General features: G+C 32.8%; 1 protein-coding gene across 7 annotated transcripts in view; it reads left to right on the top strand.

Annotated features, from left to right (window-relative positions):
* The window catches only part of PCMTD1 (protein-L-isoaspartate (D-aspartate) O-methyltransferase domain containing 1), a 66,188-nt gene that overhangs the window by 36,539 nt on the left and 11,027 nt on the right, over positions 1-18,622 (top strand). For 5 of the 7 annotated variants that reach the window (XM_041768902.1, XM_041768907.1, XM_041768903.1 and 2 more), the window contains 2 exons: positions 6,640-6,742; positions 18,134-18,305. In XM_041768902.1, the coding sequence (XP_041624836.1) occupies positions 6,640-6,742; positions 18,134-18,305 (275 nt within the window). Of the gene's footprint in view, positions 1-6,639; positions 6,743-12,483; positions 12,676-18,133; positions 18,306-18,622 lie in introns of all 7 variants that reach the window. The other 2 variants (XM_041768908.1, XM_041768906.1) reach the window with 2 other exon arrangements.

Below are 18,622 nucleotides of genomic sequence, written 5' to 3' on the forward strand. Positions count from 1 at the left end.
TGAGTGGAATGTATTTATTGCTAAGTCTTCTGTGGAATGCCTCATTCTGTGATAATAACTATAAAAAAAATTTGACATATACTTAATGACTTTCGCCTGTGTACTTTATATTTAAATTAAGACATGAAAAATATACGTTTTAGGCTTTGTATATTTCATTTGCCTCAGTCTTGGCTGTTAATCCTTTAAGTTTGGGACCATAGCTACATTTTTATACTTTATCATTCTTTCAAAAGATATTTACTATATTGAACATTGTGCCAGCTGCTGAGGATACAGCAGTGCACAAGACACATCCTATAACCTTGAAATTATTCATATCGTCTCTGAACTAGTAGTAGAAGTGTGATGTCAATTGCATTGGCCATTCTTTTCATTTAGTTCACTATTTATTTTGTGAATTGGTCAGTATGCTGACCCCAGCATCTCTTCAGATATTTTACAAATAAAAACCCAGTGGAATGAAAGAGCTGCTGAAAACGGCTTCCAGGGGAAATTAAAAAGAATATATAGATCAAGAACTAAAGCTGTTTAAATTAGCTTTTAAACCTATTTTCCATTTTATAGGTGAGCACAACTTTTTCTTTATTTACTGAATTTACTGTCATAGAAACTTAAATCTGTATTTTGATGTTCCACTAGATGTATGAGATAGTCATGAGTTGTGAACATATAGACTTGAGTATTAGCCTGCTGAGTGGAAATATGTAAATGAGCTGATTGTGATGTTTGTTTTTGATATTTTAGACATGCAATTTACATAGGGGCTTGGATTCATTTTCTGTAAACCAGTATGTTCAGATTTTGTGTCAACATAGATCTTAAGATTCAAGTATAATAAAGAAAAGCAGCACTTATAAATCCATCAGCTGAGAGGAGTTCAAGGGACTGGAACTCTTAACTTTCTGGAAAATTTTTCAGGATTTGCTTCATGAGGTCTTTCCTGAACCAAGTCTCCAGTCTAGTCGTCATACATATATCCGGCTGGCTTCAGAATGGTTACCCTAACGTGGCCAGACTCAGTAAACATTTTGACAGTGTTTGTTTTTCTTTAATGTGCTCTTTTTGTGTAATGTGATAGAATGGAGAAACCATAAGAAATTAATTGTATCTTAAGTGTCAGTTCATGAGGTCTGTTTCTTTGTATCTGGTTAATGATTAACTTAACTTTTGCTGATTTCTTTTACTCCCCTTTGCTTTATCTACCTTTGCACTATTCTTTGTCTCTTTGTTACACTTCAAGGTGTTCAGAGTGAAACCTAATACTGTCTGCTTACCTGTTACTGTCTCTGAATTCTTATAAACTTATTTATAAATCTTCCCCAAAGATGCTTTATTTTATACAACTGAAGTTAGTAATAAAATGACATTGGAATTTATTAAAAGATGTTTTTACATTATATATTTCGGTTCTTATGAGAAACATTACCCTAGTGTCATAGAAATCAAGTAACTGATTCACGTGCTCCCTCTTGTGGTAAAAACTTAGTTTTATCCATAATGCTTTTATTTGTAGTTACTAACTCTTGATAACACTTTACCGATGAGAGCAGAGATTTGGGTAGTCCAAAGAGATTTTAAAAATTGGGAGGATGTGGCTCGTGTGCTCAACTTGGGCTGCATTTAAGGTTATCTGCTGGGCCTGGGTCACACCCTGGGAGATTCCCTCTGCCTGTCTGGGGTGGCAGCCAAGCATTTACAGTTGAAATCAAATTAAATTTAATCTACTTTTAAATATAATTCAAAAATTCCCACATATGCAGTCAGGGTTAAGAACTATTTAGAGGTTAGGATTTTGCTTCTACAACTAATCAGTTTTGTATACAAAGAGAGGGCACGTGATGATTTATAAATTGCACCCATACTATACTTTATAGTGTGTGAAGCACTTTTATGTAATTTACTTGATTTTCCCAGGAACTCATTTTATGCAATAGGAAAGACTTCAAAGGGTAAGTTACTGGTCTCTGATTATAAAGCTGTTAGGAGAAGGAATCAGGATTGGAAACTTAAATCTACTCTTTTTCTTACTGCTCCGTGGAATGCAGATCTGAGTCCTCAGTTGAAATGATGGATCTTAAATTAGCTCATCTTGAGAGCTCTTCTAGTTACTTTTCAGGAAGTAGTTTTTGCTGTGGCTGTGTTCTGTAAATTAGCTTTACACAAAATACTGAAGGTGCTAAAAACTTCATTAAAACATTGTGTGGAACTCTCCTGATTTCCCTGGACTGCCTTAGGCCAGCTCTACCCTCCATACTATACTCAAAACAGCCTTTCAGGGTGTCTCAGAGAAGGAAGCTGTAGTATTGGCTGTCACAGAGGGTCAACATTGATGTAAAAAGATCTAGTTATTGTAGAGACACCTAAACCTGATAATTATTGACCTTTATATAACTTCTATGCTTTAATTATTGACTGATAGATGATAAATGAGCTAGATTAGCTCCAACTGCTACAAAGGAAAAATAGTCTGTAGATTTTATTGGAATTCCAATATTGGGATTTTGTTATATTTATTATTGCTCTTAATAAATAGGCCTTTGCCAGCCTTACAAATCATGTCTAATATTACAGAGGCTACCTAGGTTTTTCTAGTAACTATTTGTCTTAATAAACTTTGACTTCTGTGTATATTTCTATTTTTTCTCTAATGTTTTCACTATTAAAGATAATAGTCAACTGCTAGTACTTTTATTTTTCTAATAGATATTACAAAAATGATGCCTTTATCATTTTATAGAAAAACTTCTTCACATTGTCAAATACAAAATAGCATTGAAAGCTATTGAATACAAAATTAAGTTTATGCTTCATCTGTTAGATGGTGTTAGAAAGTGTTGACGAATACTGTCTTTTGGATACCATTTAATTTTTTTTTCATTGACCTTCCCATTGTACCTTCCTGTCAGAATTATTTTCTACTGTTTCTTTTATTAATTTGAAAATCTTGTTTTCTGCTATCTCTTTGACTAGCCTTTCTTTTCTTTTCTTTTCCTTTCTTTTCTTTTTTCTTTCTTTTCTTTTCTTTTCTTTCTTTCTTTCTTTCTTTTTTTCTTTCTTCTTTTTCTTTCTTTCTTTCTCTTTCTTTCTTTCTTTCTTTCTTTCTTCCTTTCTTCCTTTCTTCCTTTCTTGAAATTTATTTATTTATTTGGGAGAGAGAAGAGTGCACAGAGAGAGAGGGAGAAGCAGGCTCCCTGCAGGGACCCCCCCCACCCCACACACACACCCCTTGGCCCCATCACCCTATGTGGGGTTTGATCCCAGGACCCTGAGATCATGACCTGTGCCCAAGGCAGATGCTTAACTGACAGAGCCACCCAGGTGCCCCAAGCCCATTATTTTTTTTTAATAAATTAATTTTTATTGGTGTTCAATTTACCAACATACAGAAAAACACCCAGTGCTCATCCCGTCAAGTGTCCCCCTCAGTGCCCGTCACCCATTCCCCCCCACCCCCCACCCTCTTCCCCTTCCACCACCCCTAGTTCGTTTCCCAGAGTTAGGAGTCTTTATGTTCTGTCTCCCTTCCTGATATTTCCCACACATTTCTTCTCCCTTCCCTTCTATTCCCTTTCACTATTATTTATATTCCCCAAATGAGTGAGAACATACACTGTTTGTCCTTCTCCGATTGACTTATTTCACTCAGCATAATACCCTCCACTTCCATCTACATCAAAGCAAATGGTGGGTATTTGTCGTTTCTAATAAGCCCATTATTTTTTGATTGAAAAAGTTACATATGGGTATAGTCCAGAGATTTTAGACAAAAAGGTGTAATGATGGAAATGTCTCCTTCTTACCCTAGAGCTTAGTCCCTTTCCTAGAGGTAGCTATGTATACTTTAAGTTTTTTGTGTTTTATTTTTCTGTTCTATTTAATATAGATGCCAAATATGAGTTGTAGTAAACAGTGTCACAGTACATTTTTATCATACACTTGATGTGTTCTAGTTGCATATCATATTCTAAATAAATGAGATACTGGTGACATTGCTATTTAAATTCTACCTTTTAATAATGCATTCTTTTAAATTTATTTTCAATATGTAAATTATTATTCAGTTTATGATAAGGATATGTCTGTGATATTTAAATTAATTCCATGCATTAAAAGTCATAAATGGTGTTTTTGCACTAGAAGTTAATACATAGAATATTCTGCTTGTCTGTTTATGATATTGCCATATCCTTTCTATGTTAATAAAATTGTTTTCATTTTATATCAAAGTACTATGAAATATAAGTAATGTGAAAAAAATTCTTAAGAAATTTTCTTAATGAACTTTAACCTTATTTCCAAAACTTGCCACTTTGGTTTTAGACAATAAGCAGAAAGCAAGGAAAAGAAAAAGAGACCAGTGGTGTCTTTCAGTGATGAACAACCTGTGTAGTCCCTTTGCTCTAGAACTCTGAAAGTCAACTCTCTTTGTTAAGAAAGCAGTTTGAAAGACTGAATAGAAACTTAATTTTCAGATTCCTTACTGGACACCTTTATTATAGTGCTTATGCATTTGGCCTTAACAGGAAATGTCAAATTATATAGTATTGATGCTTTTCATTGATCTTTTACCCATTTAGCCCTAATTTTGTTTTGTTTTGATAAAAATAGGTGATTAGCTAGATTATTAATGGATGATAAAAATATGAAAGTCTGTTCTACATTAAATGGATCACCATTAAAAGGGTAAAAGAAATTCATCAACCAGTATTTTCCTTATAATGTACATAATATTAAATAATTGTGGTTTAATTTGAGTTTTTTTTAACTTTCTTTTTTTTTTTTAAGATTTTATTTATTGAGAGAGAGAGCAAGAGAGAACATGAACAGGAAGGGGAGGGAGAAGCAGGCTCTTCACAAGTGGGGAGCCTGACATGGTGCTCCATCCCAGAACCCTGGGATCATGACCTGAGCTGAAGGCAGACACTTAACCAACTGAGCCACCCAGGTGCCCCTAATTTGAGTTTTTTAAAACGAGGGACACTCTGTTCAGGATTTCCTAGTATTCTTTGTTTCCTTGTGGAAATTCAAGTTATCAAAATATTCAGATTCCGTATAAATTAAAAAGAGATGTCACCATGTGTTCTTCTGTAAGTTTATATTGTAGGTCATTTTTATTTTTGAAAACAGCAAATTTTTGTTTGACTCAGTTTACAGTAATAATAAGGAATTACAAGAGGTCTTAAATGCTCTCAGATGGATGTTTCAGTTTTCAGATGAAGACCAGTAGTTCAACTGTAAGGAAACAAAAAATCAAAACATTTAGGATTGCATAGATCAAAATAATTTACTTTGAAAGTATAAAAAACATTACAAAGGGAGTTAATTCTATCTGTTGTGTTTTGATGGATCAAATACCGTTTTATTTAACCTTTTTACCTGAGTACATTTTTCAAGTAGAACTAGTTTGGTTTTTTTTTAATAATACCAATCAAATGCAATCTGATACAAATGTAGTAGGTTAAAGGATTATCTGATTTTGGCTTAAAGATAGTCTCTAAACATTTTGGTTTATTTTTTATAGTTAGGTAGTTCTAGATCACTCTTTTTTTTTTTTTTTTTTAAATCTGTCCTCTGACCATTCAAACATGATAATTGATGACTGATTTTTTGTTATTTAAAAAAATCTTAGAGGTCATTGGAACTCCACTTACATTGTATTTTTAATGGCATTCAGTAGGGAGCATATTGAGTTAATTGGTTCCTAAGATGCAAGATACAGAAAATAAGTACCTATAAGATAGGGAAAATAAATACATACACACATTTTTTTCCTAGGAGACCAATTTCAAAATAAAAATATAACAAAAATGTAGGGTGGAAAACCCTGTTTGGCTCAGTTTTGGAAGTTCAAAAGCAACTCACTTAACTAGATGAGATTGTGTGTTACTTTCATGTACATCCTAGGGCAGGCAGTAATGCACAGTAGCTTTAGGAAATGTGAATCCCGTTGGTCATATTCTCAGCGATTATACCATGACCACTTCCTGGGCTGAGAGAGCTCTCCTTTTCCTCATTCCTAGAATGTCACTTATCCATAGCTTTGGGTAAAAAGAAATACTAAGTGAAGTGTGCTAGAACAGGAAAGTAAAATCAGCTCTGCAGTGAAGTGTCTCAGTGGTCACATTCTGCTAGACACTGGGAGCTCCTTTTAAAGGCTTAGAATGTGGTCTTGGCACTCCAAGAATTTAGCATGTAATGGAGTGATGTGAGATAACTTCTATAGCATCTGTGTTAACACATGGTTTCAGGCATTTTAGAATTCTCAAACTTTTAACAAATGATAAATGAAAAATGTGATGGTAATGAACTTTTACTGTATATAGGAATATGATTATTTCTTTGTCAGTGTTGTCCTGACAGATAAGCTACTCCCTTGAGAGTACTCTCTGTAACTTAGTCTTTGTTTTTTTTTTTTTTTTCTTTCTTTTTTAAATTAAAGCTATGTAAATAGTGAGATTTCCATTCAGCTTTTTAAGTCTGGCCAGTAGATGTGCACATATTTGAGCCTTTAAATGCTCTTGTGGTAAATAAATGAGCAGAAATTAAAAAAGCTCTGTAAAGACATATTTTATATATATATATATATGTATATAAATAAAAATATATTTTATAAAAATGCTGCTGCTACAATTGCAGGTCCTTTTGGAATAAATCATGGGATTGAGCTTCATTCAGATGTGGTGGAATATGCCAAGGAAAAATTGGAGAGCTTCATCAAAAATAGTGATAGCTTTGATAAGTAAGTATTCTTATCTATAGTTTTGGTTTGAAAGCAGTTGATAAGTAGATACATATTGACATGTCTCTTCCTCAGTGCTGTTAGTTTATTGACCTGAATTGCTCAGTTGAATGCAGCAAAAATCAGTGTGTATAAAATGACTGAAAAATGAAGTTAGAAAAATTATTTGATGCTATAATTTTTGTTCTATGTAAGTCTGTAGTAGATTACAAATAAATCTCTTATAATTCTGTATTACTATCACTTTATTAGTAATTAGAGTAATATTCCCATCATTAAATATCATACAAGTACCTTTTCTGAAAATACAATATTCTGGCATTAGAAAATTTTGTCCTGGAACAGGTTTTATGCCTTTGGAATGGCAATTTAATAGTTCTTCCCTCTTTATTCATAAAATAAGAGGGATACCTGTTAGCATACAAAGGGCTTTCTTAAAATGTTCAATTACCTTATAATATAGCTAGAGTTAGTTATTATAGAAATACATTGATATATTTTTTTGATAGGGTTGTGTTTGAGCAATTTTTTAGAAAACGATTTTTTTTTTGAACTCTTATTTTTGAAGAAATACTGCACAAATGTTGGTTCTTAGCCTGGCAGGGGAGTCTTCTTGGTGTGTAATGTTCTAAAATTCAGCAATGATGGAACTATGGAGCAAAGGTGTCTTCTGCTAAAGTCTATGAACTCTGTGAGATTATTTAAAATTTGAGGACATTTATATCTCCCAACTAGTGATATTTTTAAAGAAAGAAAGTCTTAAAAAGCTTAGAAGACTAGCTTAGTACCCAGTCACCTTAGATAGCAAAGTTTTGTTACAAAACCGGAGTTCCAATTCAGCTTGTTAAGAGTGGGTCTTCTTCACTCACCTCTAGACCCTGGCCATGACCATGAAAGGTGAGAAACTTGTGAGTCTGAATCAGGGCTGAGGGCTTTTCTCTGGAGAGTTTTAGGCTTGAGACTACCATTAAGGACAGAAAAGACCCTGTGAATGTCTGCTGGAGTATGTTTTCCTTTTCTTCCCCTTCTCTGCCTTTTCTCTCCTGCCCCTTGCCCTTTGCCTGTGTGGCACTTGATTGGTTGAAGAACAGAATTGCTGCAAAATCCTTGGTGTTACAGAGGGAAGGGGAGGTCTTGTGTATAGATAGGTGTGATTGTAATTGGGTTATTAAAGACTTCAGTCAGACAGGCTTGAGAGAATTGGAAAATTCTCAGGTTTTGAAAATGTTCAGGTTTATTTTGTTCTATAATTAATTCAATGTGTTTGAGCAGGCTACTTGAATTTTCTGCATCAATTTGCCGAACACCATCTTTTATTTATGCTTGTTTTTATAAATAATTAAAATTTAATTCACACTTTGAATCATTTTGCAAGTGCTTACCGTGTTGGTTCATATTCTCTTTCCAAGAATAGCATATTGTTTGACAGAAATAAAAAAGTTTTTAGCTGTTATTTTATAAAAAATTGGTATTCAATTTTAACCATTCTTTTGTGTTTAGTATTTTTGTCTGATGATTGGTAGCATGTTAAATGCTTAGGATGTAGACATGAATATTTTTTATATTGTTTTTAGAACTATAGAATTTTGAATTTATTGAATTCCTATTATATTTTGATGCTGAAACAGTATACACATAAGGACTTTTTGAATACATTTGAACTTAGAAAATATACTATTAGAAATACACTTAGAAAAGTACTATTAGTAAAAGCCAATGTTTACGCCTATCTTAAGGTTTATTATATATTAGATAGTAATACATTTCAGGCAGAACACATTCAAGGATGAACCTTGAATCACTGAAACACCTCTATACAAGTATCTGTGGAGCTCAAGTTTATTGGTGGCAAATGGGCGTAGTCCTGGGAAATACTAAAATATGTCATTATTCAAAGCATTTCTGTGTTGATGAAATTTACATGCTAAATAATCTGTAACAGATAAGTTTGAAGACTACATATTCGTGTCTCAATTTAAAAAAAAATTCTAAAATTGTTTCCATATAATTGTAAAACAGATTTCTTTGTATTTCTTGAGTTTTGTTGTTACTCTGTTATACAGATTTGTTATTCATAAAATGGTGGGTGAATCATAAAATGTGTGACATGACCTAAATGTTTCTTTATAATTTTCATTAGTCTTGTTTTTTAGTTAAAATACTCAGGCTTTATAATATAGTTGTTTCTGAAGTGTTGCAACTTGTTTTTAAAACAGATTCATGCATTAATAAACTAGGCTGAAAAAATTAGTTCTGGAAATGTTATCTATTCTGGTTTTCAAGTAGTGTAAAGTATTGGTTAAGTATTTCAGATTACAAAAGTATCTTGCATACAGAGTGTAGTAAGTACTGGGAAAATGTTTTGTTTTGCATAAAGTAGTGGTTGAAAGCTTAGTAAAGTCATTGACTTAACTCACTGGACTCCTTTTTTGGTCTTTTTATATTATTTGGCTTTGGTGACAGAAATTATAAAGATATAATAATGTCCATTCTAGTGTTTTGATGATTTCCTAGCAGTTTTCCTTCATGTTTGTGGATGATATTTTTATTTATAATCAGTTTTTTGAATTTGAAAAACTTGCCAAAGTGATTTTAAAAATCCCATTTCCAAGTGGTTTCATTATATTTAATTGTATACAGGTCATCAAAATACATATTTTAATTAACAAAATATAAAGTAACTCTGTTACATTAATATCTAAAGTAAATTATTAATTAATATTGATTAAATTAATATCTATTTTTGTATTCTTCAGTACCAGATTATTCTTGATCATGTGTAACACAGAGAAGAGATAGCTAAAACCTAATACCTTCCAGTCTTATCCTATTTGTTTGGATCTATTTTAATAAATTCTTTTTTCAAAAGTATTGTTAAGTCACTTATGATTTAAATTGCATCTTTAAAATTTTCCTACATATATCTATTGGAGTTCATAGTGAACTCCAAATATAGTAGGTGGGAAAGAATCTATAAACTCAACCTTAAAATATATAAGGTAAGGTAACCTTTTAAAAAATACCAGTGTGTGTTTTTGTGTGTACTTTATAAAGCAAACTTGGTTCCTGAGTCTTGAAAGTAGTATTTTTTTTTCTTTTAGGAGAAAGAATCTTTATTATAATGTATGCATTTTACTTTTCTTTCCATGCCATACTCCTGTATCAGCAAATGAAATAATTTGAAGAGGCTACTCTGAATTTACTGTATTTGGAGATGGGCACGAAGGGGGAGCTCTCTTGTATGGCTTTTCCCTTTGCTCTACCTGTGACATTTCCAGATTTGCTGAAATTTCCTTATAAAACTGACATTTGATTTTAAAGGTCTTCCTAAACACGGACAAAACTTTTCCAGTAAAAGTTAGTAACTATTTTGGACTTCCTGGGCTAACTGGTCCCTGTAGTAACTGCTCAACTCTGCGGTTGTAATGCGGAAGCAGCATTAGACACCATGGAAGGAAATGGGGGTGAGATGTTCTAGGAACATTTTATTTACAGAAACAAGCAGCAGGCTGCCCTCACTTCTGCTCTTCACACAGACTCTTTAGAATACCTTTGTTTTAGCCCACTCTGATCTAGACAAGTCTTTGGGCCTAGGTTTTAAAGGCCCTTCAGTGTCTGGCTTTCATAAGAGAAGAAGTTTGGAGAAGGTCAGGTTATTATCAGTATTTGTGCTTAAGCAGTAAGCAAAATAATCTCGCCAGTTTATAGTAACTTGGAAAAATAAGTTAGTTAAAGTAGCCTGAATTGTAAACCTTTATCCAGTTTATACTTTGCAAATGAGTTGGTGTTTGGTATAGCATTTGTTTATAGCAGTGTTTACGTACTTACATGTGTACCTGTGCATGAGGCTGACTTAGCACTCTGGAATGCATGTTTTGGAGTGTGCCATTTCCTATATAGAGATTGGTCGATCCTATCTCCCCTCCCTTTCAAGGATACTGTTAGCTGACTTTGGAAATATTCTAACATCAGTAGCAAAATGAGTGCAGTGTAGTCTGATTTATTTGAAGATTTTCATTCTGTTCAAATGGGGAGGACTTTTGTTTCTATATAATTTTTCATATAACTGAGTCATGATAGGAGTACTGAAAACCGTAATGAGGTAATAAAAAATAATAGCACCTAATATGTATTGTCTGTTCATTAAGTACCATGTACCATTCATTCATTCTAAGTGCTTAATCCACAGCCCAAGAGGCTATATTGATGTCCACATTGCCCAGGTAGGAAAACTGAGGAATAGACAAGCTGTGACCTCATTAAGCCAGCCTTTTTATTTAGTTCTGATTTAGCTATGATAATGTAAACACTGATTTATTCTAATATTTCTTCCCAGCAGTAAGCTGCTCCCCATGAATTACAGTCAAGCAACTTAGCCCAAGATACAAAAGTTGAAGCAGCACTTATTTTTTCATCATTTACTTCCCTTATATTAGAATTAAGGAATGCTGTTAACATGGTTACATGCATGATAGCATTTTTATTACAAAGTATACCTACCCTGTTCATTAATGAAACTCACTCATGGTGTGAGTTACTTTTGAGGGCACAGATGACTCAGAGAAGCAATGCAGTCCTCAAATTTAGTCGAGGTATAAGTTTTAAGGTAAATGCACAATTAGTATACTCTTCTGTGTTTTAGAAGATTTGTTTAATTGATTTATGACAGTATCTAGTGGCCTAAGTTTATCCTTAATTATAGGTTCATTTTTCTCATAATGTGGTTTTTATTTGCATTGGAAAAAGTAAATGCTTCTATATTCTGTCAACTTTATCAGCAGAGTAGTCCTGCTTCATCTTTAAGAGAATTATGCATACTTGAAATAGTTTTGTTATCTGTGACTACATATTCAACATTATTTCAAAATATTTCTTAGATACTTGAATATTTTGATGCACCAATAATGTTCAGATGTTAGTTTTATAACAGGTATTACAGGTCCTGAACAGTTTTTAATTGTGCCCAACATTCAAATGGTGGTAACAGAAATGCTTGAGAATAGTCATCAGGGCTGTTTATCAGTTATATATTTTTTCCATCAATGAAAAATGGCATTGGGAAAAGTTGGATGGCTTCAAACACATTGTTAGGGGAAATAATTGTTGAAATACTGAAAGGCTTACTTTTATGTGATGTACCTGCACATTTCCTATAAAGCATTTAGAGATTGTTTTTGATCTATGGATTTTCCAAAAGCTTCACTCAATGGAAGAACACTGTATTTACTTACTCTTAACACTTTGCTTTAAATAATGCTTGAATTATTCTGAGATGAGTTTGGTGCAGTTGGAAGGGAAAACACTTGAAAAGGTAAAGTAATTGATTTTTAAAATTTTACTTTATACTATAGCTTAATTATTGATTGTAAGAGTTTTTGAGTACTATAACTGCATTTGGAGATCAAGAGATAATGTTTCCCTGGATTTTCTTCCCAATGGAAAATTCTGAAGTTTTGTCTTGTTTTAATTAAGTAGTCATAGCTCTTAAAACCCAAAATGTGTATTTTGACAAAGTGTTTTAAGAAAAAGGTTTCTGTGATTCATTTGGCAGATTGTTTTGGATGAGGTATGAGAACAAGGTAGGATTCTTTCCAATGACCTTGAAATCCTTTATTCCATTGGAATAATTGTCTAAACTTTCAATGACAGCATCCTGTGGCACATGATAAACTAGGTGTGCAAATTTTCAGCCCCCACTTCAACAGTGTATTGAAGGGGAATGTTGTTTTTTCTACTCTCAGTCAGCTCCTAGACCTAGACTATCCGTCTAAGAGGGAAGCTGCAGGGCAAGGCTAGGTCACCCTGATCTCCTAGCAGCTTATCAAAAGAATTATATGGGCAAGTTGGCAAGGTCCCTGCTGTGAAGGAAATCATCTGTCCGTCTCCAGACGAAGATATTCCAACATGCACCTATAAAGAAAACCACTGCTAAGGTAAGTGATGAGAATCCCGGTGGTCTTTTGGGCAAGTGTTCATGTTGAAAACCAAGATAATATGTGCTCTATATTTTTCTGCAAATGATTTCCAGTCTACATTTTAGTAAGAGTGTGTCAAATATTTTCCCTCTGCATAAGAGTCTAAAAACAATTACTAAATTTTCAGATTTAAATCAACAAACTATAAGTCTAAAGTGAATTAATTTATAGTTATTATACACATTTCAGAACTGTTTATTTTGTATACAGATAACTTACATTGTTAGGTCTAATTCAGTGTAATTTAGGAACGTGAGTCATCTCCATCTGGGAAATTGTGTTTGAGAAATTTTCTTCAAAGAATAAAAATGATTGCTGCTTTTCATTTTACTAACAGTCATAAAATTTTAATGAACTTTTCTAAATTAAGAATAAAAGTTAGGGCAAGTACATGTGAACCATACTTTCATGAGTAAAATAATAACCACATAGGAAATGCCATTTTGGTACACCTCTTGCTTTTCCTCTCCCCCTCAGGTTTGTGGTCAATGTGAAAAAAAATGAAATTTGGATTTTCTTTTTCACTATTTTTAACCTAGATTTTATATATATATATAGATCTATAAATAGTGTAGTACTATTTTGTAATAAAGTGAAAACTTCTGATTAGTTTATTGCTAAAGTCTTCCAGATTATATCCAACTTGTATTTGTGGTTTAAAAATATGTCCTTTGCCTCTATAGAGGTTTGTGGAAACCTAGGTGAGATGCAGCTTTCAGAAGATAGTGAAAGCTTATGGAAGAAAATGTTTTCTTTATTTTTCTGTCTACAGTGGAAGTCTGAGTAGGAGTTGTAATTTACTCTTGATAACACGGTAGCCCTCATCCATATCTCCAGTCAGTTGTTTAGTTCTTTGCAAATATCAGCATGAGCGTGATCTGACATGGGTAGGAGCATATCCATAAAACATAGGCCTAAACATTTTTAATCATAGACTTTATCAAAAAGTATTATTAGCTGTGGAATTGGTATACTTTTGTGAAATGCTGTTATAAAAAATAAGCCATAGTTTTAATATTAGAATACAAAATGTCTAAGATCCTCAACTATGTACCTAGTTAAAAATATTTAAGCTCATCTCTAAGTCCTTTATTAGGAAAGATAATCCATTACCCATTTATTTGTATGTATGTATGTATGTGTGTGTGTGTGTGTGTGTGTGTATACATATATATATATATAAAATGGTATGCAATTTGCACATTGTTTTGTGTTTTTTACTAATGTGAAGGATTCATGTATTACTGGTAAAAAAGACCAAGCCATAGTTACAATAAAGAACCCCCAGATGGAACACTATCTATGATAGATGTTTTCCTTAATAACTACTAAATTGGTAGTGTTACAACTTTTTTGTGATGTCTTTGGCATATGAATTTTCTAATATATTCTAGGTGTTTTAGTGCCAGTATTTAAAAATATTACAGTGTTCTCCAATTTTATTTATGTCCTTGAAGTTTTTTTACTATTTTGTATCTAGAAATAGTCCAGCCCTTAGGAACATCTCAAGTTTGATTAAATTTTCAGATTTGAATATTCTTTCAAAGGAAGTTAATTTGACTGTTAAATGAAAGTGTAAGGATCCCATATGTATTTGTTAGAAATATATGTTCCATTTGCATTAGTAGAAATTTATAGATTTATAGATTTGATTTCAGTGAAATTATCTTTTGTAATTCTCCCTAAGTGGAAGCAAATATACTTGTTTTGATCTGCATTACTGGGGAAAGAAAGCATTAAATTGTTTCCTAAAGTTATGGTGGCTTATTTAAGGTCTTCAGGAGGGCCCAAAAAAGTGCCTTTCAGTTATAGGACAGTTGACTGACTCATTAAAGGCAAGGATTTTTTTTTTTTAATTATTTGAGGGTTTTTGTGTTTTTTGTTTTGTTTTGTGTTTTTTTTTTTTTTTTTTTTTTTTGCATTTTGAGAAAACTGTATTCTGTAGTGTCAAGTTACAGCTTCTATAGTGACTAATTTAATAAAACAAGAACCATCATATTGATACAGAAAGTGTCATAGGCACATATTTTTCCTGTAACTTTCTGGGCAAGTCTCTCTGCTAGTCCTGAGATTTTATTTTGGGTTCATGTTCTAAGTTGATAGGTGGAAAAATTGACAAAATGTTTGTTTTTTATATGGTTCACTCAGTAAATATATTTTGAGGACTATAATAGGTAATGGAGATACATCTAAAATTCAGAAGAAATATTCACGTAAATAGCAGGAAAACCAGGAGAATATTTCAAAGGGAAGATTGTGTTAAGGAGAAAGTATTTGAAGCTTCTAGTTGCTGGTGATAAGTAGAAGGGTATTTAGCATCTTCAGTTTATGTGGCTGAAATACATATACACATACATACACAAGCATATTCACCGCTACACACATAAGTATAAAAGAAATATTGAGCTATTTTATATTTATTTTGGACTAAATCTTTGAAATCCCATGTGAATTTTATCCTTATAGTACATTTCAATTTGGACTAGCTGCATTTTAAAACCTCAATATCCACATGTGGCTAGTGACTACCATCTCGGCTACCATATAGCTCTAGATTACCCTGTCTCATCTTTCAGATCACAACTTGTTGTTTCTTAAGGAAGCTTTCTCTGATTTCCTCGGTCTGTCCATTTCTTTACACTGTCAGTCTTAAGGAATCCTATTCTCTTCCTTCAGAGCATTTATCATAGTTTAAATCTTTATTCCTGAGATTCTCTGATGCTCATCTATCTCCTTCACTAACTGTAGGCATGATTGTTTCCCAGTGTGTTTTCAATCTTTACACACAACTGGTGCTCAGTAAATAATATTTCACTTAATGGATTGTGCTCATTTGTAGTATAAGGAAATTTGACCAGAATCACACATTTGATTTTAAAATCAGGCACTAAATTCTTTCTAATTAATTTTGCTGTGATAAGGATGTATAAAATATTAATCTGAGAAGTGGTTTTAATTGTAAGGTGTTCACTTGGAATGGTGTTGTCCTAGATCATACTTCTGTAAACTATCATGTATTTTTAACTAGTAGACAGATTTTAAAACCATAAGCATATTTTTGAGTTGATTTAACAGACCTGATAAAAAAGTATTAATAATTTAATTTTTTAAAAATAAATTCCCTGCTCATATTCATCCTGAAAATAAGACTGACTTAAATTATTATAAAATTAAATTATTTAAGTTGAATTTTTATAAGAATAAATATTTTTAGATAGACTTCCTTGAAAATAGTCTTTTTCATTTTAAAGAATGCTTATTGTGATTTTGGTGAAGTGATTAAACCACATGATCTGCATTATCTGATTAGTTGAAAGTCAAGAAATTATAATTTGGCCATATTTTAGACAGTCATAGGTTGTACCATAGTCTTAAGTTTAAAAGGGATTTAAGCATGGTCCCTAACCTAGGTAAGTTTATACTTTCCTGTGTACTATGCAAGTAGCAAGAATGAGACACTGTTAAAACAGAGTTGGATAAGATTTCATACTAAAACTGGTATTTGAACTGTATCTTGAAGGGATAGGAGGCATTTATCATGAGAAGAATTTTAGTCAAAGGAACAGCATATATACACAGAGTTTCAAAACATTTTGTAATACTTCACTAAGCAACTAGAAGCACACAGTTGACCCTTGAACAACATAGTTTTAAACTGCAGGATGGCTTAAATGCAGATTTTTTTTTATGGCACAGTACTATAAATATGTTTTTTCTTCTTCCTTATTTTCTTAATATTTTCTTTAGCTCTATTGTAAGAATATAGTATATAATACATGTAACATACTAAATATCTATTAGTCAACTGTTCATGTTAGTAAGGCTTCTGGTCAACAGTAGGTTGTTAGTAGTTAAGTTTTTGGGGAGTCATAAGTTATACTTGGATGTTTGGGGGAGGAGGTCTGCACCCCTAATTTCTGCCTTGTTCAAGGGTCAACTGTAAGTCAGTCTGGCTACAGCATAGTTTGGTTGGAAGAAGGGGGGATGCAGGGGAGGCAGAACCAGGAAATGAGTCTGGCAGGACAGTTTGATGGTAGGGTCATAAAAAGCCCATGTGGTACTATAAGGAAACTTCACCCTATCCTGTAGAGTAGGGAACAAAACCATGGAAGGGACTTGAAAAATGTGACTAGCAGGGAGGCAGTTGCAGTGAAAGGAAAAATGAGGCATGGACTTACCCTAGTATGTGGGTGTGGAAAAGAGAGTATACACAGATTACTCACCCCACCCTAACCCCTCAATCCTTCCCACCCTACCCTTGACCCTTCCACTTAGAAGACAGGATACTGAAAACGGCATAATTCTGGTAAATTCTTCTTTAAATATTAATGAAGATAATGTGTCTGTGTTTTAGTGAATTTTAATTGAAACTTGTTATGTAATAAGTCTATTAATTACTAAAGGGCAGGATATGTTTTATAAAGCAGAAATGATTATGATTCAATCAGTGTCATTTTTCACTGCATGCCGAAACTTTTAATATAAATTATTTTATTCTCAAATAATAGCCTGATTTTGCTGTTTGGTCATATTAACTTTAATCAACTTAAAAGTAAAAGGATATTCCATGAGTTAGTTTTTTAAAAGATTACATGTTTTATTAGTGCATTGGGATTTTAATTAATGTTACATGTTAGTAACTATTTTCCAATTTGTTAAAATTTAAGGAATAAAGTAGAAGTCTAAATAGGTTAGTTTGTAAAAGCATAACTCTATATACCATGAACCAACACTGTAACCAGGAACAGGTGGCCTGGATAAAATGCCTTTGCTTTGAAAACAGTATCTCCTTTTGTTGCATAGGGAGATCACAAGGCAGCAGTAACATCCTATAACAATCCTGTAACATAGCTCTGCTAAAATCTGTAAGGAAAATCTCCCTAATCTTAGTGGTTGCTAAGGTATGTGGTCAGGACATTGATGTCTTTTCCTGACAAAACTTTCCACTATTAGCCATAGCAAAAACATCAAACAGAGATGAATACTGCATGAGCCCTTCCCATTGACACTGGCCTGTCAGCTTTTTTTTGGAAAGGGCAGTGAAAGGTGAATCTTGTTTGTTTGACCCTTGTGATTCTCATCCTTAGTATATGTCATTTGTGGGGCATCATAAGATGGGTATCATGAAGGGCTTTTCATTATATTCATTTTTTAAGCTCTAAATGAGGTTTCAGTTTGGCAAAAAATAGGTTAATGTTTTGTAAACATGTGCACTCTTATCATTGATGCTAAAACACTATATTTATATATATCAGTTAAGCTTCATAAATATGATATTTAAATCAAATTTCATAATGATATTTATCCTAAAATTAATTTTGGTAACTTCACTGTTACAAAAAACTGAATTATGTTAATTTTTTTAGATTTAATATTTTATTTAAATGAATTAAAATATATTTGTTTTTTCATGCAGATTTGAGTTCTGTGAACCTGCATTTGTGGTTGGTAATTGCCTCCAGATAGCATCTGACAGTCATCAGTATGATCGAATTTATTGTGGGGCTGGTGTCCAGAAAGACCATGAAAACTACATGAAAATATTACTGAAAGTTGGAGGCATTCTAGTCATGCCTATAGAAGATCAGGTAACTTTACTGTCCTTTGCTTAAACACAGTAGTTTAGGGTGGGAAATGGAATCAGTGAAAAGTAGGTTTAATTTTTAGAGAAGTACCTGCCATAGATCAAAACTTGAAATGGAGTCTTAATTACTGAACCAAAGCAGATATAGAAGAAATTCTTTATACTAGGATTTGAAGAGATTTGGTGTTTCACCAAGAGCTTAGCTACCACCTACATGGTGTTTGCCAAGTCGTTTCTTCCTACAGTTTCTTTACCTGGAGCTTGTTTCAGTTGGATGTAATAATCTCTACTAGTTGCTCATTTTCAAACATTTTTGTAGTT

The sequence above is a fragment of the Vulpes lagopus genome, chromosome 9 (genome assembly GCF_018345385.1).
Source record: "Vulpes lagopus strain Blue_001 chromosome 9, ASM1834538v1, whole genome shotgun sequence".
Taxonomy (NCBI): domain Eukaryota; kingdom Metazoa; phylum Chordata; class Mammalia; order Carnivora; family Canidae; genus Vulpes; species Vulpes lagopus.